The sequence below is a fragment of the Liolophura sinensis genome, chromosome 5 (assembly GCF_032854445.1).
Source record: "Liolophura sinensis isolate JHLJ2023 chromosome 5, CUHK_Ljap_v2, whole genome shotgun sequence".
Classification (NCBI taxonomy): domain Eukaryota; kingdom Metazoa; phylum Mollusca; class Polyplacophora; order Chitonida; family Chitonidae; genus Liolophura; species Liolophura sinensis.
The window spans coordinates 14,800,230-14,825,935 of NC_088299.1; the positions used below are offsets into that span (position 1 = coordinate 14,800,230).

General features: G+C 39.7%; 1 protein-coding gene and 2 non-coding genes across 4 annotated transcripts in view; all 3 read right to left on the reverse strand.

Moving 5' to 3' along the window:
* Positions 1 to 7,750: 7,750 nt before the first annotated feature.
* Positions 7,751 to 25,706, reverse strand: part of LOC135466068 (eukaryotic translation initiation factor 4 gamma 1-like) — a 34,702-nt gene continuing 16,746 nt past the window's right edge. For both annotated transcript variants that reach the window (XM_064743482.1, XM_064743481.1), the window contains 22 exons: positions 23,844 to 24,129; positions 23,128 to 23,261; positions 22,787 to 22,888; positions 22,075 to 22,260; positions 21,691 to 21,828; positions 20,821 to 20,880; positions 20,237 to 20,380; positions 19,566 to 19,645; positions 19,153 to 19,309; positions 18,416 to 18,520; positions 17,812 to 17,974; positions 17,299 to 17,408; positions 15,559 to 15,680; positions 13,448 to 13,636; positions 12,771 to 12,957; positions 11,995 to 12,167; positions 11,257 to 11,461; positions 10,890 to 10,985; positions 10,541 to 10,675; positions 9,738 to 9,819; positions 9,338 to 9,484; positions 7,751 to 8,909 (listed from right to left, as the gene is read on the reverse strand). In XM_064743482.1, coding sequence (XP_064599552.1) covers positions 8,725 to 8,909; positions 9,338 to 9,484; positions 9,738 to 9,819; positions 10,541 to 10,675; positions 10,890 to 10,985; positions 11,257 to 11,461; positions 11,995 to 12,167; positions 12,771 to 12,957; positions 13,448 to 13,636; positions 15,559 to 15,680; positions 17,299 to 17,408; positions 17,812 to 17,974; positions 18,416 to 18,520; positions 19,153 to 19,309; positions 19,566 to 19,645; positions 20,237 to 20,380; positions 20,821 to 20,880; positions 21,691 to 21,828; positions 22,075 to 22,260; positions 22,787 to 22,888; positions 23,128 to 23,261; positions 23,844 to 24,129 — 3,186 coding nt within the window. In that variant the 3' untranslated portion in view covers positions 7,751 to 8,724. The remainder of the gene's footprint in view (positions 8,910 to 9,337; positions 9,485 to 9,737; positions 9,820 to 10,540; positions 10,676 to 10,889; positions 10,986 to 11,256; positions 11,462 to 11,994; positions 12,168 to 12,770; positions 12,958 to 13,447; positions 13,637 to 15,558; positions 15,681 to 17,298; positions 17,409 to 17,811; positions 17,975 to 18,415; positions 18,521 to 19,152; positions 19,310 to 19,565; positions 19,646 to 20,236; positions 20,381 to 20,820; positions 20,881 to 21,690; positions 21,829 to 22,074; positions 22,261 to 22,786; positions 22,889 to 23,127; positions 23,262 to 23,843; positions 24,130 to 25,706) is intronic.
* LOC135466080 (small nucleolar RNA SNORA73 family) lies at positions 15,818 to 16,039 on the reverse strand. The gene has a single exon (XR_010444087.1). It is a non-coding gene; the product is annotated as a small nucleolar RNA SNORA73 family (small nucleolar RNA).
* Positions 16,829 to 17,050, reverse strand: LOC135466079 (small nucleolar RNA SNORA73 family). The gene has a single exon (XR_010444086.1). It is a non-coding gene; the product is annotated as a small nucleolar RNA SNORA73 family (small nucleolar RNA).

A 25,706-nucleotide genomic window follows, 5' to 3' on the forward strand; every position in this document is an offset into this window, starting at 1 on the left:
TAATGGTTGGTTACATGAAAATTCTTGACCTATTTTTTAACCGATTATACTGTCACTGTGCCCCGAGATTAAGCCATCTAAGGGTGTAACGACATTATAACCTCACTTTCTGTACATGTGTGCACCATAGTTGTTTTACTTTAAGATACTTCAAAAACTCTTGCCTTGGAGCCTATAGCCTAGGCTATATTGCTATTGCTATTGCTATATTTTCTTCCGCTTAAATATGTTATCCATAAGTAATACCTTTGTCAATGTATTGCGCAGATCGAACTGCAGCTCCACGGGGATAATTTTAGGCTGAAATAAAAGCATAGGTAAACATACCCCCATATGGCTAACCAACTCTTCACCTTAAGTTCATTTCTTACTAATATACTGCTTTTCGTCCAAAAATGTTTGATATTGCACTATATTATTACTCTGACGCCCAACGCCATAGGCTTAATTATGCTCTATCTGTGAATATCTTAATCCAGGGTTCTATATCCAGATATCCCCAACACTGCATTGGCGCTGATTTCAATGCATTTAAATTGTATAGATATGATATTTGGGGTAGCTGGCTTCCTCTCCGGCCATGCTTGGGAAGGCCTCTCAGCAACCTGCGGATTGTCGTGTGTATAATGCTGGCTGCCGTCATATAAATCGTATTCATATACATATGTGCATTACAACAGAACGATGATCAATCCAGCTTGGACCCGAATCAACATTGCGCGGGAAAACAATCGTCTAATCCGAAACTTTGAGGTGGCTTACTTGTTGCATCTCTTATTGAAATAAATTACCTTAATTAATTTGTAATTCCTAATGAAACTAATTACGTCCACAAATTTTTCCGGAAATTTGTTTCAAAAACGGATCATAGAACTGAGTTGGTAATGTGTACAACATGCCTTTACCTTACCAGGTTACAGAATAAGTGCGAAAAAGTTGGAAAATATATTGTCCGTTCCCCCTGCGTCCAAATTAGACAGCCCCCCACGCATCCAAACTGGACACAGTTATGGCCATTTTGTCCAGACAGTTTTCTGGAATTTTGTTTTCAAAACGGCCCATCCTACTGGAATGCAACCTGGTACATGACTTTGCCATAAAAAGTTACAGATCAAATTCGACTTCCCAAGCCTTACGCCCAATTTGAACAATATTATCATGGTTTTTGCTCAAATAGTTTCCGGAAGCTGCAGCAAACTTCAAAATGATAAGAATGCAAAGCGGTCCCCGTACCGACTTCATCTTAACTAAGAATCAAACAAACTTCTCCCTTTAGTTAATATAGAAAAGTGGCGAAGATGCGAAATTACATTCGGGAAATGTCATGAATTAAGAGTTACAAGTGTACATGCAACACTTACTGAAACATTTATATCAGTAGGGGTATTTTACCAAGATTCAATGAAAGTTGCAACAGTGCGTCTCAATCAGCAAATAGACTGCACTAATGTTATGGATATCCATCATAACTAAATTTATTATTCTTTGACGAAAGATATAACTATTATATACACTGATGTAAGTCCATTCAACGGTTCATTGAAAATCAATGTCATGGAATTTTGGAAAGTTTGAGAGAGAATAATTTAAAGCCCCAAAGAAATAGCAAAAGGATCCTCAACAGAAGCGTGCCAGTCATGCAATTCGCTTAACAGAGCAAATCTAATTTTAAAAACCATTTATCTGATGGTTTACACGCGTTCTGTCACTGTGGGGATTTGTGCACTACTTTTCCTTGGAGAATTTCGAAAATATTTGTCTCGTGAACATGTCCTGCAGCAGAAATGATCCTTGACAGCATCTCGCAGACTGGTACAGCAGCAGACGTAGACAGCAAAGTTCAGTAAGGGGTTCAGAGCGTAAAACATGGTGGATACTAAAACTCGTGTGAGAAACTCCAGTATCGGCTTCCGGAAGATGCCGAGTCCGTGAACGGCCACGGTTGTCACTGTCGTGGCCACCATGATATTGCAAATGACAAAAGCAGAGAGACTTGCGATAAGAACCCGCTCGATTTGAACTTTGCGGTTGCTTTTAGCATTGCTGGTTCTAGCTGCTTTCAAAGTTTGTTGTGTTTTTTGTGCTAAACGGAGTTTTAGAATAACCATGATATTTACCATAACCACCAATATCACAGGCACTAAGACAACTGCAATAGCATAAAACAGATACTCGATTCTGATATGGAGTTTGTCGTTCCCAAACTTTGTATAATACCATACATGTAAAGTATCGCTTGTAACGGGATCGATTTTAGTCTTCACAGCAATAGAAAAAAAACGTGTAAGATTGGTTAAAACTGACATAATGAAAATACAGATGACAACTTTCTTGGCCCGTGATTCGCTACTAATAATATGTGCTCTAAGTGGACGGTAAACGGCTATTAGACGTTCTACTCCAAACGCGCTTACAACCCAAGCGTTTGCGGCCATGAAAATAAAATTAAATGGGAAAAGATATGCCACGTAATAGCTGTAAAAGTTTTGCCAGGATCTGCTTGCTGAGATGGCGTCGTATTTGTGAAGGATAGGGACAATGGCTGCTAGTATTGAGAAGAGATTAGCGGAGGCTATTCCTCTGATATAGACAGTAGCGCTGGATTTGAACATGTCGCTTCGCAGAATCACCAATGTCGTGATGCAGCTCAACAACCCGAGCAGGTTCACAATCGGGTCGTACACTCTTCTGACAAAAGACTCGACAATCCGGAAGGTTTGCATTGTCGCTCTGTCATCTGCATTGAGCGTAATATTATCATTCAGTTCCTGACTCCTGTTGCTGGCTTTATTTTCGCTAACATCGCTAACGGCTGGAGTGAAGTTTCTGGATAGCCTGCTTTTCGACCGATCTGACAGAATTCCGGTCAGATTAACTTTAGATGACGTCATGAAGATGAGCGGCCGACGGGAATCCCTTTTGGATGACGTGACCGGGATAAGAATTGGACGGGAATGCGCTTTAGATGATGTCATCGGGTTGAATGTCGGACTGGATTTCGTAGATGACGTCACCGACATGAAAGGCTGACGCGAATTCGCTTTAAATGACGTCATCGGGATGAATGTTTGACGGGAATTCGTACTGAATGACGTCACTGGGATGACTGTCTGACGGAAGCATGTGATGATAAGTAACAGGAAATACATCTTCATTCTATTTTCCTGCAGAAAAAACATTAATTCATATAAACCGAAAGTGACTTGACGAAATATTTTATTGTTTATTATTTTGTTCATAAATAAAAATGCATATTATTTAATTCAAGTAATTGATGTTTAATGCAGTGCTGAAATAATTTTCACTTATTCCACTGAGGCTAGGTTTATGAATGAAGGAAATCGATCAGAACTTGGAGGAGAACCACCGACGGAAGGAAATTAAATGTGATGGAGGGGAGGGGGGTCAACTATCACAGCACATCAGACAAGGGTCCAGGGGCCACCTAGGCCCCGGAAGCTCCGAAACTCTAGATTATCCGTACATGAGATCTCATCTATTTTGTGGCATGTGGAGGTGGAGGTCTGAAAGGTAGAGTCGTAAAAATGATATTCTGACGTTTTTAACGGGTATCCCAGCACGTTAGGCAGGGGTCCAGTGGCCCCATAGGACCCATAGGCCCCGGTCTCTCCTGGACCTTAGATTGTCATAGACGTACCTGTATACTTGAACAGACATTCAAAGATGGAGCTCTGAGACGTGGGGTTTAATGAGTATAGAGGCGTAAATTCGACATGGTTAGATTCTTTGTGGGGGGCCGGGTGGGGAATGGCGGTTCAAAAGTGTACCCGAGAAAATGTGACCAGGGGTCGCCTAGATAGTCGTAGAGACCAGTTGTCAATCATTCAGTTAAGTCAATTGTTGTGCCCAGAGACGTACATGTAGGGTTTTAAAGACTACGGAGCAAAGAATTGACAATCATTGTGTTGGGTTTGGGAGTCGTGGTTTTCAGTGTAATGTTGGGACCCCAACTTTTATATGACAGCCACAGATGAGTGTCTTTGGCAAATTTGTTCACTTGTAAAAGGCTTCGTAAAAGAACCTTATTTGATCGAGAGAAAATAAAGAATTTCTAAACTTCAATATAATTTTTAACACTTTCTTACATGTACCTGTACTTCACGTTATTTGCGAAAACCAAAGAGAATCTAGCTCTAAATTGTGTAGCAGCCAAAGCTGTGTATTAAGCCAGGCGCAGTTATAGATAAATAAATATCAATCTTGTATGTACTTTATCTGTTTGGTTAAGAAACGAGGATGTTTACCTAGTTTTTGTTGTTCATTTTAGTACAGTATTAAAATGTGGAAGATTTTAGAATTACAAAATTACAGAACTACAGTATATACTTTCCTGTCGGATCAAATTCTTCCTGGCCCGTGAAAAAGGGGGGATAGGGGTGGGGGGCAAGTATATCCGAGGCCTCTTCGCCGTCAGGGCCCGTGACCTTTGTTACGCTAATGTTTGTCACGATCAAAGTCTGCATTTCAAACAGTTCAGGTGACGGAAATCGATGAATTCATATCTATCATTAAAGACGTTTTTACTGATGAAAAAAATTCTGTGTATTTGAAAGTTTACTCAGTAACAGTGTATCACAGGTTACAACAACTGGTTATCTTGCAAACTTCGGGCGTCATAATATTAGTATACCAATCGTCAACTCCAATTGACGTTCTATGTTAATGATCTAATGATAAGACCAGTGTCCAAAACAATGACCAACAGCAATTAACCCACCAAAGAATTAAGGTTTATAAATCAAAGAAAAAATAATAGGACGGATTTATTTATCGGCCATAATGTAACAAGCTAAGATTAAGTAGTACATATATATCTGTATTAGTTGTTATACCTATATGCTGCGTGAGCTCAGTCTCAGTTGACTTTTCTCGGTGATAAATCCATGAATTGTGACTTTCAACTGCAACAAGAGTGAGTAAGTGAGTGCTTGGGGTTTAACGTCGTACTTAAAAATATTTCAGTTTTTCAGACGACGAAGGAATCCTTACACTGCATGTAATGTGCTTCCATGTTGCAGGACTATCGCTCTTTTATAAAGTGCTGCTTCACCGAGACGTCTTACTGAAGACAAGTAAGGCGCCCCGCATGATAGGGGTCAACCAGTCCTTGCACTATCGCCTTCATGCTGAATGCCAAGCTAGGAAGTTACAACTTTCTCTTTTAAGGTCTTAGGTGTGACTCGACCCAGGATTGACCCTGGATCTACCGCTCCCGAAGCGGACGCTCTACCAACTGTGCTATCGGGGCCTGTAACTGCAACAAGAAGCTCTATTTTCGCTGCGTGTGTCTGTCTGTCTGTGTCTGTCGGTGGGTCGGTCAGATCATGGTCGGATAAATTTTGGGCACCCCTTCTTTTCACTATCTTAACAAGTCGCCTAGAGACAAGGGCGTCATATTTTGTTAAGTCATACTGAGAGAAATACACTAGTGAGTAATGGAGGCTTGACTGGCCATGCATATAATAAGCATTTCAAGTTAAATACGATGTATACAGAATAAAAAATAAAAAATCCTGAAAATTTTTAGCATTCTAGATCAATTATAAAATTCATCCTGCCAGTAGCACTATTTTCATAGAGCCAACTCACATTTATTTCCTTTTTTTCACAACAGAATAATAAGGCTCTAAAATTGTTCACTTACGTATCGTTGCCAGTCAATATTATGGATGGAAGAAACAGGAGTGTTGGGTTAAACCACCAGCCATTGGCACATATTGACCTTCATGGTTGAAAACCACGCAAAATGAACACACCTATAGAATTCTTGTTTCTTCTTGCCTCCCACACTACTTTGTTATTTAAGGAATTTGAATGCGTTCCACACTGAAATTATGTGCTATAAATGCATTGTTGCACATCTTCATGGTTATTCATACCTTGTCCGCTGCAACGCCGTGACTATTTCCACAACTTGCTAAAACATACGTGGAAACTCTCCAGTCAGAATTTAGCACAGCATGTCGAAGTTCTTAAGCATTTGCAAACACTGCTATGTATTATCCCGTTCCACGAAGCTATCTCCACCCTACAAACTTCATGCAACTGTCTTGCTAAAACTTTTTTGTCCGTTAAGCAGTAGGCGGAAGTATGCGTTGAGCATCCAGGCTTTATTTTACCTTCGTAGGGCAAGAAAGAAAAAAAAAACCCCGAGACATGAAAACCGGCCAACGTTAACACATCTGCTCTTTGTTCCGTTTCTTCATGCATGAGGAATTCAGCTACTGTTGCGAGTCATAAATTGGCCGACAACGTCTTACAAAACTCATTTTTATGACTCACCAGACATGCCCGCCGGTAAAATCTCGTAATTGTGGTCGACAGCTTTTAATTTTATCAGGTGGCTAAATTTTCAAGGAAGAAACAGCAAGACGTGCTTGACGAGGAATATCCATATCCTGATCTTATTTCCTTAAACGCACATTTATTTTTTACACCTGCAAGCTTTTCCAGGTCGAAAAAAACTAATGAAGCCATGATAAAGTTTATTCCTGCTATTACATCCTCCACTGTCGCCAGGTCATATTCGCAGGGTCGGAACAGGATTCACCTGCTCCACAGACCGCGGGATCACGAAGCAATCACGAAGACAAATCATTAAACTTGGTATGTTCCTTACCGTAATTTCAACTGAAATTTGTTTTACAATAGTTTACCCAGAATTTACGTTGTCAAACAATATTGTGCCCTTGTTACGTCAGAAATAATTTTGAAGCGATTTGAAATTTTGACAAATCTAAGATAGCTTCGTGACCCCGGAGCCAGGCAGCAAGTTGTCCGCACAAAAGGCAGTACGGAAAGATAAATGCCCCTCTTCATGTGCCAACGGGGAAACACTAAGAGATTATTCACGCGATGAGGAATCTCCCTGCAACGTGAACTGTACCCCTGAACATGAGTAAATACCAAAACGTGCGAATCTCATGATAAAGGTAAACTCGTCTAAGCGGCTATACCACAGACCTTTAAGAAAAATCCGAATTCGCTAATCTATTCAAACTGTTTAGGAAAACCTCAATTTATCGCCTGAACTACATTTACCATGTATTTAAGTCTGAAAAGTATGATACACAAAACAAATCTTAGGAACTTTGTCACACCTGCACAAACGTGGCTGACAGTTTGTAAAGGTAATTATTCGTGATATTCTGAAATAACAAAAACCCCATTGGACTTGCGCTGATTGATTTTTGCCCAAAAATTCCAGTTTGGTCTCTTTAAATGAATTTCACACCATAAACTCAATAACACAGGCAAGTGGCTATAGCACATAAGCAATTAGAAGTAATACACAAAACACGCACGAACATTTTAAGTTATCATTTTTTTAAATTTATTTACAGCCCTTGTTGATTTGACCGCGTTAATTAGGTGATCAGAATATACTTGGGAAGGCCAATTGTCCTGTTGCAGAGTTCAGCAACGCACTTCCCATCAGGACAAGCACAGCATTTCTGTGTCCTCCCGGTTTTGAAGCATTCCATTTACGGTTTTTACTGGAACATGTCCGTGAAGTAAGAGGCCATTTTCACCAATTGTCAGCTTGTGTCAATACACAGGTTTTGTGACCACCATTTCGCGGGGAACATGGTCAAACACAAATAAATATCTTCCCTCAAGTCCTCTCAATACAACAGTCCTTTATCTGCAATCCATCACAAAGGCAGCTTTTTCCAACATTCCAATTTCATCAATATAATATATATATAAATTTATATATATATATTTTTAATATTTATATAATCAATCACAATGAAGGCTACCACCCAATTTACAACATCTGAAATCAAATTTGCTAATTATACAGTTTTCAAATCAGTGTAAACAGTTGCATATACATTATGCTCCACTTCTGCGAGAGAAAAGAGAAAATAACCCTCTTACATTTTAGGGAGGGGAAATCATATAAACCACAATGACACTATGGGCACAAAATCGGCTTGAAAATTCTCGCATTATTTATACCACTGAGCCGCTTTTTTGTATCACCTAAGCTTAAAGAAGGTTTTCAGCTTTGAATCCAAAAAAAATGCATATGCTGGTCTCCGCTGAAAAATGTTCAATGTGGTCTGCTTAACAAAGAGGAAGATATCATGGGTTGAAGAGCTATTCAACTCCACACACGTATTTCCTAAGAAGGTCCAAGCCATCAAGAATTAGCACCAGATGATATCAGGGGCTGCCCCATACGCCCCTGTTTTAGCTGGGTCTGGCCAGCACCAGCTTCACGCAGTGTACTCCTCCCCAAACAGAGTTTGTCCATGTCAGAGATACGATTTTACGAGTATGTATGCAAAAAATAAAAGAAAAAGAAAAAAAAACAGTTGGCATTTTTCTCTTGCCTGAAAATGGAGCAAAAAAAAAAAAATAAAAAAAATTAACTCAAAATATAAAACCCCTTTGAATTTCACATTTAAGTTACGACCATTTGCCGTACAGATATATCTTCATTCACATGTACTATTCAACAGTAATAAGTATTCACAAAAACAACAACCAGGAAGCAGGGGTCCTAAACTCGATTCCACACGCGGCTTCATAAATATACAGCAACTCCAAATTCCAGATGGCATGTGCAGAAAAGTGGGCCGCCTTGTACATAGCGTTGCAAAACTTGTAATAAATGAATTTTCGCGAATCTGTTGCACGTGGTCTTGCTGACCACAGCTGTGACGATAATTATAATCCTAATTGTGGCGCGTTTCAGCTGTCCTCTTGTGACTCGTCTTCTGTCTCGCCCAGCCAGGTGAAGAACTGCACCACCTGTTTTAACGCCACGCCTTTGCCCTCCTGCTCACCAGCATCCTTGCTCGCTTCCCACTGATAGAATGCATCCTCAGATATAATGTCTTCATCATAGAGAATCTCAAAAAATGACCGCAACAACCCTACAACATGACAACAAGACTTAGTGTTTGGAAGAAAGAAAATGCCATACAACGCATGAAATACCCCTTCACCTCAGCTACACCAGATAAGTAGGTTTACATCTTCACTAGTTGCAAACTTGGTAAAAGCTGAACGAAAATTGATTGAATCTAGTAAAGAACAGTGCTTCCAAGCCTTACAAAATGCACCTTCAATGACCTTGATCTTAAGTTGGGCTGTTCTCCAATATATAGGTTCAAAATGTTGCCTTATACAATACGGTAGCTCACTCATTGGAATGTACACGAACTTTAAGCATGCAGAAAATAACTGGACTGCCCACGAGACCCTGCTCAATGAATGGCAAAGCAACACCACATGGCTTTATTTACGTTTCTAATGTGAAGCCTTGGATTTGTGTATCCAAATTAGCCGACAGCGTACATACCTTGTGGGTACTCCAGTTTATTGGCTAATGTCTGCAGGGCATACAAGGCCTGTAGCTCCAGCTCTGCTTGATGGTCGAGATACTTCTGGAGGAGGACTCCACGCTTTTTGATTATTGTCTCGTCTACCTTACAGGCAGGCGCTGAACCTTAAGTACAGAAACAATGTCCCTTTTGTAGTTCTGGTCTAAATGGGGTGTCAACATATGATCACAGGTGTCATTTTTCGCAATAAATTATCATTACTCTGCACTGTGACAGAAGGAAAAGAGGGCAATGTTTTGTACAGTTGTTACTTTGCTCATTTATTATGTTAAGCTGTTCAGTGCATCAACTAGTTTTCTCACAAACCATTTGTCAAATTTGTCAACTCTTTCACTTACTAATAAATTTGTCACATACCTTTGATAGCACTACGACAGACTAGGGACATGAGGCATCTGATGAACTGAGGGGACTTCACATTCTCTTCATCTACATTACCCTGGCAAAGCAATAAATGACAAATGCAATTATCTGCTGCTCATTTACTGAGGCGTTGGTCAAAAAGATTTTACTGTGTTCTTGGGTCATTTACTCAGTTTTCCTCTTTCACCAATATGGCAACATATGCATGTCTGTATAAGTGGAGAAATCTCTTCAATAAATTGGCTCCTCTGGCTCTGCTCGGTTTCCTCCCACCATAATGCGGGTTGCTGTCATATACGTGAGATTCTCTCTTTGACATGAAGACCAATGAAGTAAATTAGAAATTTGGCCAAGGTCACTTGTTTACCAGAGGCACTCACAATTTCTTCCTATCATAAATCTAAAAGTGAATAATTCTCACTTGTGCATTTAACATCAAACAAAATGTAATTAAAATACCTTAGTACAATGACATTTACATAACCTCTTTCACATAAAATTCTAGTGCTCAGATCTCAAGTCAACATGGTTCCGAAGAACAAGGAGAAATAAGATGTCTGTCCTACAGCATGTAATGTTGAATTTATACAGAAGAAAAAGTAGTATATTATTTTTGCAATAAAAGCTGACAAGGTCTTAGGGCCTCTAGGAGAGGCTTGAAGACAATTTTGCAGAAGTCTACATGTCTTACATTTAATCTATAATAATCAAATTCTTCAAAAACAAACCACAATGGTCATTTATAACTGCTGAACCTCCGCAGTAGGTCAGATTATGTAGATGAGGCTTCTAATTACCTCGATCCAATCAAACACCTCTTCATTATCACTGTTTTGGGTTAGAAGAAGTCTCTCTAACTCTGACTGGATATTCTCGCTGGAGACAGAGGCACTTCTTGGTTGGGCCTCTTCCGCCAGGGTAAACTCTAATTTCTGAAAAACAAAAGACAATGTTCACTGCATTTAGTTGGGACAGCCGCTACCAATTCTAAGTCGAATCGACTACCACTAGCTGATGCCTTGAGTATTGGACTGGACTGACAAACTGACCGCAAGTTTATTAATGAGCTAAATATTGCACCCAACAATTGGTGAATGTTGCCATTCTCTCATCTCTTACTGGGACTGATAGTACAAATGAACTCACCTTATCTTTAATAAACTGCTTAACATCTGATTCTGGAACGAAATCCGTCCATACAAGGCTAGAGGCTTTCCACAATTCTCCGACTTTTAAATGGCCCTGGGGGGAAAAAAAATAAATAAAGTGATTAGCTTACTAACATACGAAAGGGATGTCTTACATGAAAGATAAAAATTTGATGTCCTAGACAATGAAATTCATGCATGTTCTCACAGACAAACAGAAAGCCTGACATACCCATGTCACTTGAATAATCAATGCCGAAATTGTTTGGTTTCGTCATGATCATTCTGAATAAAAAAAAAACAGTCAAAAGATTCCAGTTGAAAATTGTGCAGACAAGTTTCTATAAAAAAGGGAAACAACTGACCAGCCGATGAGCAGCATCATGCAGCACCTCAGAGACGAGTACACCAGCCTTGTTGCTCTGTTTAAGTGGATCACAGACTTGCTTCAGGAAGTTGAGGGGGACACTGCCATCCTGGACCATGGGACCTATCAGCTCGCCCAAATATGTCCAGATTTTAGGGATGTCAATCTCCATGTCCTCTGCATACTCTAGAACCTTCCCTAACCTGATAGAAGCAAACAAGTTCATTTATCAGTCTGACTGCTGTTCAATGTTGTAGTCAATTGAAAATATTTCACTTAGATGATTTGTATCACCTTAAGTTTAGCATTTTTCAAGTGACACATTTTGCTTGATTCTAATTAATTCACCCATGTTGTAGGGTCAATTAAGAGATTTATGTAAAAAGCGACTTTTTTTTATGAGGAAAACTTAAGTGTTGGCATCAAAAGGAAAATTTTAATGGCTTAATGCACCTCTGAAAGGGCATTTCTACATACCAAGTTTTAGGTTAAATACGGTGCTCCAATATATAGGTGGATAAGATCAGCCAAAGCCAGAAATGAAACCATGTGAATTACTCATTTCCACAAAACTTCAAATCTTTAAACCTTAGTGTCAAATTAGGTTGGCTGATGTCCAACCAGTTTGAGTTAATGCATTTCACATCTCATACTTAAAAGCAATGCCGAGAAGCAAGTTTTGTTTATCTAGTCTAAATACTGGTAAAATAGATACCAATCAAACAGCACAACTCACCCTTTCACATAACAATCTACACTAATTAACTTCTTTTTGACGACATCATGAAGTAAGTTGCCGGTTTGTCTACGAGCTACGTCAGATCTTTCTATCACATGATTCAGGGCCGCAGCGACAAAGCGGTAAATATTTTCAGGAGAGCGTAGCTCTGATATACACATTTCAGCCTCCTGTCAACATAGAAAAATAAGAGCTTGTTAGTAAAGCATTTTAAAACTTCACATTTCAGACATTAGGTAATACATAAGTTACCATGCGACATAAAAATTGGACAAATGCTTCTGGATTTGAACCTAGTCACGTAAATCTACAGCACGCTGACCCTGATAGAGCCCAACTTTTGTATCAGTCTGTCTGACTAGGACTGAGTCCACACCTTCAATGTCTGGTAGAATGAAAGTATTTTTACCACAGAGCCAAAACCCACAATTTTTTTGCGATTGAACACTGGATTTGTAAATCTGACACCCTGCAAAAAACTGAAAATGAAATCTCAGTACCTAATTTGCTGTTTTAAATGTTTGAAGATATAATGATTTCCTTTGCAGCACTCAGGATGAGGAATGAACTGCCCGCATCGGATTTTCCGACAAGGATAACTTACTTCATCGTTGGCTACATCTAACCATATTCTCGTCACTCAATATCTAGAAAATCACCACTCTAAAGCTGGAACTGAATCAACTCTTTGTGGCCTCTCAAATGAAAGTCCAGCATCTCCACCAAGGGTCACAACGTGTCTGTGTTGCTACACATCAGCTTTAGTCATTTACCTTACTGTCCTGTATATGTAAATATTCATCCATGATGGCTTTAGTTTTCTTCTCCACTTCCTCATCACTCATATCAGGAGGCGGGGCAGAAACAGGCTTTTCTTCACGCCGAGGTTCCCGAGAACGGCTGTTTTCTCGGCTATCCTCGCGGGAAGGTGGAGTGTTTCGACCACTGGCAGAGTAAGACCTAAAGAATGATCATTTATAAGTATTCTTGCACAACAGCCGTCGAATCAATTGATGCACGGAGTAGTATACTTTTTATGTTTTAATGTGTAAGATTTTCTATGCAGCACTCAGGACGAGGAATTAACTGTCCGCATCTCATTTTCAGACAGGGATAACTTCATTCATCATAGGCTAAATGAATCAGGATTTACACCTGTTTGCCAGCATTTCAGTGCTCACGAGCATCTAGTTCAGTAAAAAAAAAATGTCAGCTAATTCTATACCAGTTTTTTGATTGCAAAAATCAGAAAATGAATGTTTTCAAAGCTTTGCATAGCATTGATGATTATGATGCTGTAAATATTGAAAATCTGCCACTGAAACAGAGATGGAAAAAGCACCAGCTAAGATTACTGCTTATCTTTTAATTCATTTTAATCCTTAAGTCTTCTTGAAGAAAGCATGATAATGACTAAAAGCATCAAAATGACCAGCAGAAATAGACATACTTAGCCGTAGCCAGGGCACTTTGTCGCTCCATCTCCATCGAGGATCGTGGGCCTTGTTTGGAACGTGGAGGGTCTCTACTAGAGGAGTTCCGGGAGCGCATATCCGATCTGGCTGGGCTGATGCCCCGCCCCCTTCCTCGACTGCGGGGGTCGTGAGAATCCTCTCCTCTTGATGACAGGGCAGAAAACCTGGTGGGCAAACATTAAATTTATTGTTCACCCTTAATTTACATAGCCTGAAGTGACGCCAGCATATTGGTAGTGGTACATGTAAAAAAATCCCCATTTTTTCATTTTTCAAACTTGAAAAACTTCAACAGCTAAAACATCTCAACAGAAATGCGTGAAACTTTGCTATGTGATAGATCCGGAGATGTACTCTTATGAGTGAAAAGTTGGGTCACCCAAGTCACATGTTCTGGCAGTCATTTTGGGTTGAATGACGTCACATATGATGTGATGTCATGGAAAAAAGAAAAATTTGAATCTAATGATTCGTTGCATGCTATCTGACGTAGTTTGAGCTCCTGATGACGAATCCGGTCTTATTTTTGCTCTTCGATGCATATTTTTGTTGCAAATTGTAATCAAACGCTAAAAAACGCAATTTGACCAATTTTTGCAGGTCATGTGACAGAAAAATGTTACAGCTGTAAAACTGAAAATCACCGAGTGCAAAGCGCTATTCATGTACTCTGTGTGGTAAAAATCAGAGCTGTGTTGAAAAAGAGGGGATATGCATGCCTTCAAATATTGTCTTAAGGTCGATTTACTCAGTTTGGCACACATACATGTTATACAGTGTACTTACAATGCACTGATGACTACGAAAAGAATGTAGGCTTTGTACTTAAGTTGGTTGTGTATCTATACATGGACACCATTAAAGTAACAAAGTGACAGGGTATAGGCCGGCAATAACGGCTTGAACCCTGGCATCGCTATATCTAGGGATATTTTTGTCACAAATTGTGATAAAAAAAAAACAAACACAATTTCCCCATTTTTGTATGTCACGTGACAGGAAACTGTTACAGCTGTTAAGCCGAAATTGACTGGGTGCAAAGGGCTGTGTGCGTGCGGAAAATCATCGAAGTGTCCTTATAAAAGCGGGAGTTGCAGTGCTTGAAAAATTGTCCAAAGGCTGATTTACAAATCTGGCACTTTGATGTCCTGTTATAGGATGCATTTATGACTAGGACGAATGTATGACCACTGAAAGCATGTTGCCTGACATAGTATAACATCCTCATCATGAATCTGTACTAATTTCTTTCCTGCGACGTATTGTTTTGCAGTAAACTACGATGAAATCGCAAAAAAGCGCAATTTCCACCATATCTGGAGATCTTGTGACAAAACTGTTATTGCTGTAGAACTGAAAATCACTGAGTGCAAAGCACTGTACATGTACTGTGTGTGCTGAAAATCGCTGAGATGTGTTGAAAAAGAGGGGACATGCATGCCTTCAAATATTCCAAATCGTCCAAAGGGTCCATTTACTCCCTTTGGAACATCTACATATGCATGTTATATACTGTACTTACAATGCACGGATGACTACGAAGAATGTAGGCTTTCTAATTAAGTTGGTTACGCATCTATAAATGGACACCATAAAGGTAACCAAAAGTGACACCTAGGCCGGCTATACTAGGCAGCTATATTTATATTTATTACCGTCAGACCAGATAATTTGCTTTAGCAATTTTACTTGAATAAAAGATCCAGTTTGTTCCGAGATTAAACAAAATGATCCTGAACACGAGATTTTATCAAACTCGGAAAATACTTGGAGGCGTTATTTCATGGAAACTATGGTCATGCAAGAATGTAATTTATCAAGTATCCAAAACTTACCCACAGATTCAGCTTGTTTCCAAACTTGATCTGAGGTTCCACAAAGGTTCACAAACAAAGCATTACCAATGGACCTAAACTAATGCTTTCTGGACAGGTGTATTACAAGCAAGCATGCATGTTGGCAAAATAAGCTTTAGTTCTCTACCACAATTGTAAGCCACACAAGACGTGTTCATCAGAAAAGACTATGGCCCCACTTAGTTTTCATTAATTGCATGAGATAGTGACAAATAAGGGAGGTAACTGACCTGTTACCAGGATTGGAGGATCTATCCGCCTCCTGGGACTTGGTGCCTCCTGCACTGCTTCCCCTACCCCAACTGGCAAACCGTGTGCCTGGGCCCAGCTGAATGTTCTCATCGACATGTTGCTGAGGAAAAAAAGTTTTACAAAGATTCAATAAAATGCAAGCTATGTTCATTAACTTTTGTTGTCGCTAGGCTAAAGTAAAATTCTTACTGCCTATGTGGTGTGTATTGCTGGTAGGTGGTGTCAGAATAACTAGTAAATTGTACCCTGCATGGTTTATCTCCCCTGTCACAGTCCAGAGGGACTCCGGGAAGTTGATGGAATATGCAGGGCTCTCTGTCCACGCCTGAGTTAACAGGGGACAATACTTTATTCTCCAACATCGTGGAAGGGGACTTTACCTCCAGCCCCAGGGGAGGGGTATTCAGCTCCCATACGCCACACAGACAGAGCCAGGGTAAAGCTGGATGTCAATGTTGGTTTTTCTTCTCTTGTACATAGTACACAAGATACAGTTATGATAAAGTCCTATATCGCAAGATTTATAAGGAAAATGCAGCCCTACACAGCTTTCTTACACCCACAAAGACTGAAGAGAATCACAATTCGCCATGTTCAGTACTGCACAAAAAGCACTGCATAAAATGTTGCTTAACTTGTATTTAGGACATTTGACCAGCTTCAGCAAATGTGCTAAGAATAATACCATTTGTAAAGTCAATCTGCGTGAGCTTTATTAATGATGTTATAGATAACCCGTCAAAGGTAGCTGTGTTACAGGATTTAGCCGGGCTATAATCATTTCATACAAAGCTTTCTTAAAACATGGTAAGTGGGCTCTGCTGATCAATAGCAGTGTCCTTCATTTACTCATTCCTCACAGTGCATGCCCTAATCTCTAGGTTCCCTTTACATCCATTCCATCAAACAACAGTCTAAATCTTTGTTTCCATTATTACACAGACACTCACAAGACACCTAAATTTTATTGATGAATGCCAATTATAAACAGTGCATACATATCAATAGAAATGCACACATTAGTGATCAGGTTAACACAAAATAAGCCCACTAAGTTCTCACAGGCTCTAAACATCAAACTTGTCTTCTTGTCGCAGTGATGTAAAGCAAGCATAAAGGGCCCAAGACTACGATATTTATATGCAACAATTCAACGTCAACTTCAATAATATTGTTTAATATTCTTTCACTCACTGTGCTTTAGTGTTGCAGAACAATGCTTATTTATAAGATATTACTATGCAAATTATCTGTACCCTGCATGGTTTATCTCCCCTGTCACAGTCCACAGAGGGACTCCGGGAAGCTGATGGAATATGCAGGGTTCTGTCCACGCCTGAGTTAACAGGGGACAATACTTTAATCTCCAACATCGTGGAAGGGGACTTTACCTCTAGCCCCAGGGGAGGGGTATTCAGCTCCCATACGCCACACAGACAGAGCCAGGGTAAAGCTGGATGTCAATGTTGGTCTTTTAACCTCAATAGGCAAATATGATCCCTTTTAGACTTTCTACTTAATTTACATATTTCTGCCTTTATTTTATTTACTGGTTCCTTTCAATTGTCTGGTTAAAACTGACATTGTGTATTTTGTGTATTTTGCTATTAAGGCTTTGATTCTTTAAATGTTTGCAGAAGGCACAGAGTATACAGTAGAATATCTAGAAGCATTTCTATATGCAGAAACATAACAAAAGAGTTACAAGTAGAACTTACTGGTTTGGAGAGCTTGAGTTTAGTTGGGTCTATGGTGGCCCGAGCGGCCCTCACCCCAACTGTGCTCCAGCCATCCTCTCCCATGTTCCCTCCACCTTGGGGACGGCCACCTGAAACATCACATTATAAACTCACCATTCAACTGCTAATCAATAATCACAGTTGTGCCTGTTCTGAAAGTCCATGTAATATCTTTTCAGTCTCGCAGTCTTCGTTCAGGATAAACCGACACTAAAGGTTTGACATGCCAAGGCATTTGTCCCACAAGGGCATCAATATGATTATCGACAGTTCAATCATGAACAAGAATTCTGTCTGTAAAGACTTTAGTGTCCTACATCTAAACTGACAAGGTAAGCCAGACATTTTTGGATGCTGACAATCGTCAATTCAAAGCAATTTTAAAAGTTCCCTGGCATAGCAAGGTTTTGCACAACACCCTTGTCCCGAGCTGTACTCTCAGCTTATTGTTCGTGTCCACCACCGCCCAGCCGAGCTAGCCTTCTGACTCACCCCTATCGCGGTCCCCTCGTCCTCCACGACCGCCTCTGTGCATAGGCTGGGACGATATCTGCTGGATGAGAATTGCCTTCTCCTGGGCTTCCTGCGCCACTTCTTTGTGAATCTGATCAATCGTCTTGGGATTATTCTCATCACGACGTGGAACCCAACGATTCTGATAACAAAATTGGTGAATGTGTTAATCCTATCTGCATTCTTGTTTTTACTCGATTAGCATTTTACAGAGTACTCATAACCATATCTTTGTAGCTTTCAAATTTCTTGATGTAAGGAGCATTCCAATCTCAGAATAAGTTGGTATTCCAATCTCTGAAGACTTTCCATTACCTTGCTTTCTAAAACTTCTGGCAAATATTTTCTGTTTACATTCATGACAAAACGCAGGAATAAATATCTATTATAATATTTGAATAAAATTGTCATTCTGCAGGTTTCAGAAACGAGGAATTATCTGTCACCATCATATAATCTGACAGGGATTAGATTGTTCATCACAGGCTGCAGATCAGATATCCAGCAATTCTCGTGTGTCAATGACAATAACTTCTACAATATATAACAGTAACAACTTCACGCGACAAAAAAAACAACCAACCTGTCGCAGGTCGATGACGTCCTGTAACATGAAGCGAACTCTGGAGGAGGTCTTCCTCTGAGCCACAATCTTGGTCATTTGCTGGAAATACTGGTCCACTCGAGGCTGAAATCGAGAACAGCAACATGGGAATAGGTGGGGGTCATCTCATAATGGGGTCAACTAATAATGGGGTCTAACTCAATGGCTAGTGTATTTCACTGAAAGTTAAGCATTTTTCAAGAAATGTTTCTTCTTGATTTTTATCAATACATCATAGTGCCACTTGAGTTTCTGTGGAGTTTATTTCATATCACAAAAACTAGATAAACAGTAGATAAAAAATATCATTTTAAGGCACTTATGTGCTTGAGTAAGTAACTTTTACATATTGAACTTAAGGTGAAATGCAGTATTTACGAAGAATGGTATTTATCAGGATATTTTAAATAATTCCACTACTTGGAAACTCAAGGCTTATGCTTGAACATTTTCATTTTGAAGACCTGTATGACTTTCATTTAGATTTGGAAAATCTTGACAGTCTCTTGTGGAAAACCGCGTAGCACTCAGGACGAGGAATTAACTGTCCACATGTTGTTCAGACAGGGATAACTTCATTCATCACTGGCTACCTAATCCACAGTCGTTGACAAGAGCTATCTACTGTATTCATCACTGGCTACCTAATCCACAGTCGTTGACAAGAGCTATCTACTGTATTTGACCCAGGCCTTCAGACTGTACAAGGTTCTTACCTTCGCCTTGTCTGTGTCCAGCTCCTTTCCAATAGTGGTCAGCAAACGGCAGAGACATTCTAAACTTTCTTCATCGTGCGACTTCAAAAGCTTTAGGACACACTCGTGCATAATATTCTCCGTAAGCATCTTCAATTTAAACAACTCTCCAATAAACCTGAAAACCACAATTTTTACAACTGCAACAAATGACTACACTAAATATCAGATAGAAATCTGAAGGAAATTATAGCTTTAGTCTTTCTCTATTGTTGTTTCAATGTATATGTACAAAGAGATTATTTTACATAAAAGAGAACGTGCCAAGTTCCGCAAGGCCTTTCCAGAGTTAACTTTTTTCCTAGAGATCAGTCTGCATCACACAAAGGTTTTGTTAAGAGACAAGAAGGGTAGGTCAAGCTGTCAAAAGCTACCTAATATTTCCTAGAGATCGTCGGCGAGCTTTTGTACTAGCGATTTCCAATTCCTCCATCATTTGTGGCCTTAGACTTTCCTGGTAAACAGAATTCAAAATTAGACATTAACCATTAATCACAGCTGATAATGGACATTTGCACCTGAAATGCTTTACATGAAGTCCTCATTTAGAGAAAAAAACATCTGCACAATGAAACAGCTGATAGAGATTCAGCTAAATGTCACGGGTTATACTTTTCTGACATCAACATAATTTGCAGACAAGAAAATATTTTTGTCTGATGATTTACACAATGTGAAAATCTGATAAAACCCCTCCATGGTAGGAACATTCTGTCATCAGTCTAGTGATAGGAAAACCTTCATCAGTATCTCCGGAAAATAGAATTCATCATCAACAGAATGAAATCCACCACCCAATCACCCACACTCCACATGAATGAACGAATGATAATTACTTAATGCCACTCTGGCAATATTGCATGTCGCCAATACATGTGAAGGAACTTTGGACTACACCTCTCTCACAGGCAGGGATTTAGTACAATGTCAAATAACTATCCAGAATTGCTTAGATCTCCAGGTGAAGGCAGCCATATTGAACACCACCTATGGACAGAACTTTCAGTCCACACCTAAGGATACGAGGATAAAGCCTTCCACTCACCTCTGCTTGCTCTATTTCTTTAATCCTGTTATTGTACTCTATCTCTTCCCTGTTATCCTTCTGGAATTCCCGCTGGCATCGGTTGAGCAGTAATTTACGGAAATTCACCGTTTCCCCAGGTTTACCCTCCAAAGGTACTTTAAGCTGGAACAAATTTAGTTTACTTCAATATTATCAATCAAATAGTTTCAGTATATATGAAAAACAACTGCAATGCTAGAACCTTTCATACACTGAATACTGCACTGCAAATAATGTGAGGATTCAACAACTTCCAATTAATCCATCAGGAAGTTTCTTTATACCATAAAAAATGAACAAGTGTTCTCTGAAAAACTGAACCCCGTAAATAAACAATACATATACTTATATTTGAACTCTTTTTTTGAAGAACATTGCTCACTAAATTTCACCATATGAAACACCCACCCGACCACCCATAGAGAGAGACTTATCAAAATGCTTATGGCATTCGCTCAGTGGCATATAAGAATTCCTGCTAGAGATCAGGAGAAAATTGTGCCATGTAGAGACGTTGAAATACTGAAGAGCCAAAATTTCTCCATGAATGCGTTTATACTCACCAGCATAAGATATTTACACATGTTTGCATAGGCTACACAGAAACCTGGTTCACTAACAGCCTGTAAACAGAACAGAACAGCTCAGTCACACTACCATGGCAAACAAATGACTGATACAAGGAAGAAAGGTTTGAAGGGTTACATTCTGCAGTAATCAGAAACGAGGAATTATTTGTCGCCATTATGATGTCTGACAGGGATAACTTTGTTCATCATATACTGCAAAACTTAACTGAACATACCAATAGGTTTTCTGAGACTAAGATTAACCTCTTGAATTCTAGGGTTTCAAAAATGTTGGAATTGATCTGAATTAATCGACAGTTTCATTTAATGTTGCAGAATTTGTCACTTTTATGAAGACAGTGAGATTTATCGGAAAACAGAAGAGTGGAGATTGTGTCGCAAATCATTGCCCACTGCAAGGTTCCTGATAAAATTTCCAGGCATAAAACCTTCTGTCTGTTGTGGTTAGGGATCAATCAGCCAGGGCCAGCAGAAGTATGGAGTTGACTGACCAATCTCTGCTCGATGGTTCAAACATCGAGAAAACAGCTTTCATTAATGGACTTGTAAAACTCCTTCACACCCTTGAAAAAGTGGCCAAAAGCTATGCACTCCTTTTTGTTTCTTCATGTAACATGTATGTGTGTGCTCATAAAATATTTCAGCAGCAGACAACCTGCTAATTAGTGCAGAAAAGGCGGTGTTTGTACAATGATGTAAGCCCCTTTATGTAGCCCGTTACGAGTCAACCATAAATCAAATGATATTTCACAGTGGACAGAGTTTAATGCAAAAGGTGACTACTCCTGAGTTTATAAGAAATCTAAGCAAAACTCGAGTCATAAAATCCCATCAAGTAATTACCTTCTCAAAGATAAGGTCTATCACGCCTTTTAACCTCTCCTCCGTGTCAATTTTCAGCCCAGTCATCTGTTGTAATAGCGTTGAGAACTTCTGAGGCGTAAGCTTGTTTAGAATACTTGTCACTCTTCTGTATAAATCCTGCAAAAAGAAATCGCCAGGAATTTTAATTAAAAAACAATATTTTAATGAGATGACTAACTGGAAATCAATTTTTCACATGGCAAAAAGCCATCATTTGTCTCAAAATATATTTTAAATTTTCAGTTGTTTCTTGTCAGAAAATTTTTGCTGCGATCCAGCTGAATAACTAAAATTTTGCTGAAAGCTGTTATGGTCATCGAAAATAAAGTTCACATTCAGCAGGTGTGTATCAGTGGATCTTACATCAGTTTTGGCCTTGTCTGAGCTCTTGTCATCCTTGCTCACTGACTGGGCGGGTTTCCAGGCATTCTCGGCCTTGTGGAGTTTGATATCCTGCTGTATAGAGACTGAGGTAATCTTCTTGACTTCTTTACGACCCTGCTGACTGCGGTTTTTACCACCACCTCCTCCCATGCTCGAGGACCCGCCCTGATGGAGATACATAGAAAATAAGTTTTGCTCGTTTTTATTTTGTCAAGCTACACATTTTAGTTAAGTTTCCCAATATAATTACGCATTGTTGATAAACTTCAGTGAATGCTTAATACAGCCAAAAATATGTATGTGACGTCCATGTTGTTCGATTCGATGAACCTCACATTAGACACCAGTCTATCATAGTTACACTGGAATACAGGAACCTACAAGTGTTTATCACTTTGGATCCATAGATAGTAACAAGTATTTTTTAAATTTATGTGTGCCTATTATATTGACTTCAACTGCATACCAGGGAAGCCCTTACAACATTCCCCTAAAGATCCTTCATTGTTAGCAGGTTGACGGGGATTTTTCCCATTCACTTACAAGAAGTCCTTTAATACGGTTCACACAGCTTACAAAACAAATCGTATCTTACTAGTAGTGATTTTTATTTTTTGCTCAGTCCAGTGAATACTTTCCATCCAGTTACACAGATCGATTCACGGAAAACTATTTTCCACTCAACAATTACCCTTGGGGATGGTTTAACAAATCCTGGCGTGAAATCGAATGATCCAGTGCGGGACTGGTGGTATGACTGATCGTAAGACCTGTTGCTCTTCTTGGAATGAGGCTGAAAGTAAGGCAAAAATTCTTGTAAATGATTTGTTATTTTATGACCAAAATAGGTCATGGTGAGCACTTTCATCCTTATAAAGTTCCCTTCTGAATTGAAAAGGGCATCTTTAACCCTAGAATAGGGTTTGACTATTGTGGTCACCAAAAAAACATCTTAACTTAGCCAAATCTGATTCTGTGCACTTCTTAATGTTCAGTACATAATATTAACAAAGAATGTCAGCTCTGGCTTACCTCATCCAAGATAACATCTGGCAAGTGGGGCAAGCCCTCTGGTTTTGTCACTGACTCAGTAGAATACTGGAGCTCCAACAAGAAAGCACGGTCGTAGCACTTCTTTCCCTCTGGATTCAGTGGGCTCCACTGATCTGCACATAATAATAAATTTCACTGGTATTAGAATCTTTACTCAATACACTATTCACTTATACTACATGTCTGGTTAATTGGTAGAAGAAACGGGAATGCCTGCAGTCAGCAACTGCCATTTTTCCTGTTATTAGTCAATGACAACTACAAAGCTTACATGGAAATTCATATCTAGCTTTGAATATTTTACATCCAGCCCTTCGGTTTATTTCTTGCATCTCACCAAGTCCCAGTTCAGTAGGCCCAGAAGTTGACTGTTCACAGCCTTGCTACCACATTTACCACTAAAAATCATTACATTCTCCACTCTGGCTTGAAAAATTTGAATTCTGCTGAAGGTCTTTTTTAACTACAATGGTATTATCTTGTTATTCACAGATACTGAGGTCACACCAAATCAAAGTTACTTGGATATCAAGAGAAACTTGTTATTGTGGTATACAGCTGGTGACAGGTCAAGCGCAGTGCCGGCAACTGGACCAAGTTCCAGGTGTATGAACGATCTGAAGGCTAAGCTGGAAAGACAGATAGTGCTCAGATCTACAAGTCAGCCCGACTACAGAATGTAGCTGCAATCTTACCTTCTTTGTACTGGTACTTCAGCTCCTGTGCTGAAGCTGGTGTTGAGGTCGGACCATTGCTACTCTCATTGGTCTTCACCTCATTTTTCTGATTCTCCTCAACCACACGGTTATCTACAGGCACCTCGGCCTTCTCAATCTTCACTTCCTTGCCCTCCTCTGAGGTCATGATTGTGGGTGGTGGAGAGCTGTGGACAGGTGTGGCAGGCTCTTTATCCTGGGCTTCCTCGATGGGTTCGGGCTCCACACCACTGCTCCCAGCAGAATCCACATCAGCCTTTTTGGCCTGCAAGAAAAACATGGAGGCTTCTGTAACCAGTGTCCTGAGGTAAAAGATTGAGATCATTGTGTTGACAGAGAGGCTTCTGTGACCAGTGTCCCGAGGTAAAAGGTTGAGATCATTGTGTTGACCTTAAGCTAGTAATTTTATCAAAATATTTCAACATATTTGTATCAAACAAACTTTAGTACTATATTAGCAGTCCTAACCCCCAAAGATAACAGATGCTGAAGCTGGTTGCCCATTCTGTAATCTAAGTAATGTCCACTTGAAGACTTCTACGTTCCCGAAAGGTAAAATATAACAAACAGTTGTTTGTCACTGTACATGTACATCTATCAACATTAACATTATAATGCACACAACCAACTTTCACTTTCGTGATACCAGTATATTTATAGGTCCCCATCATAGCAAAGGCAACACATGTTTGAAAAAAATACATGACCTTGTCAAAATGCGTGTTATGCTTTGCCTGAAGGCTGGAATGACAACCAAGCAGGTATAAAGACTGGACTCGCGAGGTCGGTTGGCAGTTTTGACAATTTTACATACCCTAATTCCTCAACCTCCTTCCATATAAAAGGTCAAATTTCAGTGAAATTTATGTACATTTTTGAACTGATTATGGAGACGAAACTACATTGGTTTCAATGGCCAGTTTCAGGGCATCACAAAAAGTATGGTTTCATCAGTCAACACAGAATAATGCCTTCAGAATAGGCTTTCATCAGCACCTTGCAAACATGTGAAAAAGTTTAAGATTTACAGTATATATAGTACATGGTATGTATTCCAATGTATTCCCTTTTCAAAACAAGTTGTAAAGAATCTGGAGGTGACTGTCAAATGTTGACCTTAGCCGCAAATACTCTGATGGTTACGGTGCAAACATACCATAGTCACAAATGCAATCGGACTCAAAGCGGGGAGATCGCCCCCAAACTGTTCAATTTAGGCCAGGTGTTGCTTCCCAGTGTTTCTGCTTCACACGGAACGCAGTTGTAGCGACACCTGGCCTAAATTGAATGGTGCGGTGACGATTTCCCCCTTTGAGTGACGATGGTATGTATATTAGTTCAGTAACCATTGGAGCGGTTGTGGCTACTGTTCACCTTCTGGCAGGTTTACTGCGATTCTTCAATGAATTAACACAGCTCCACCATATGACCGCACCCGATTCCTTACTCCCCTCAAGCTGCATTTCGCAATGAACAGCCTTGATAACATGGGGAAAACAACAAGCCAAGACTTCCCCATGCCTTGTGGTACTGACAAATTATAACTGTGTTGATAGCTCCACATACATGCTTTGTAGGTGCACAGTTTTCAATTCTGAATTAGGTGATGGCTAATGACCAACATAAGCAGATCAGAGTGTGAATTTACAGAAGTAATACAATTCTGTTACAGAATACAGCACCTGTCATTCAACAGTTGATAAGCAAAACATAAACAGGTATCACCCAAGTCTTTGCAACTCTGCAAAAGGGCTAACATTCATAACAAAATTCACCTCCTATACACCTCACCTTCAGACGGAATTTTCGACGTGCCATATCACTGGAAAAATGAAGTCACAC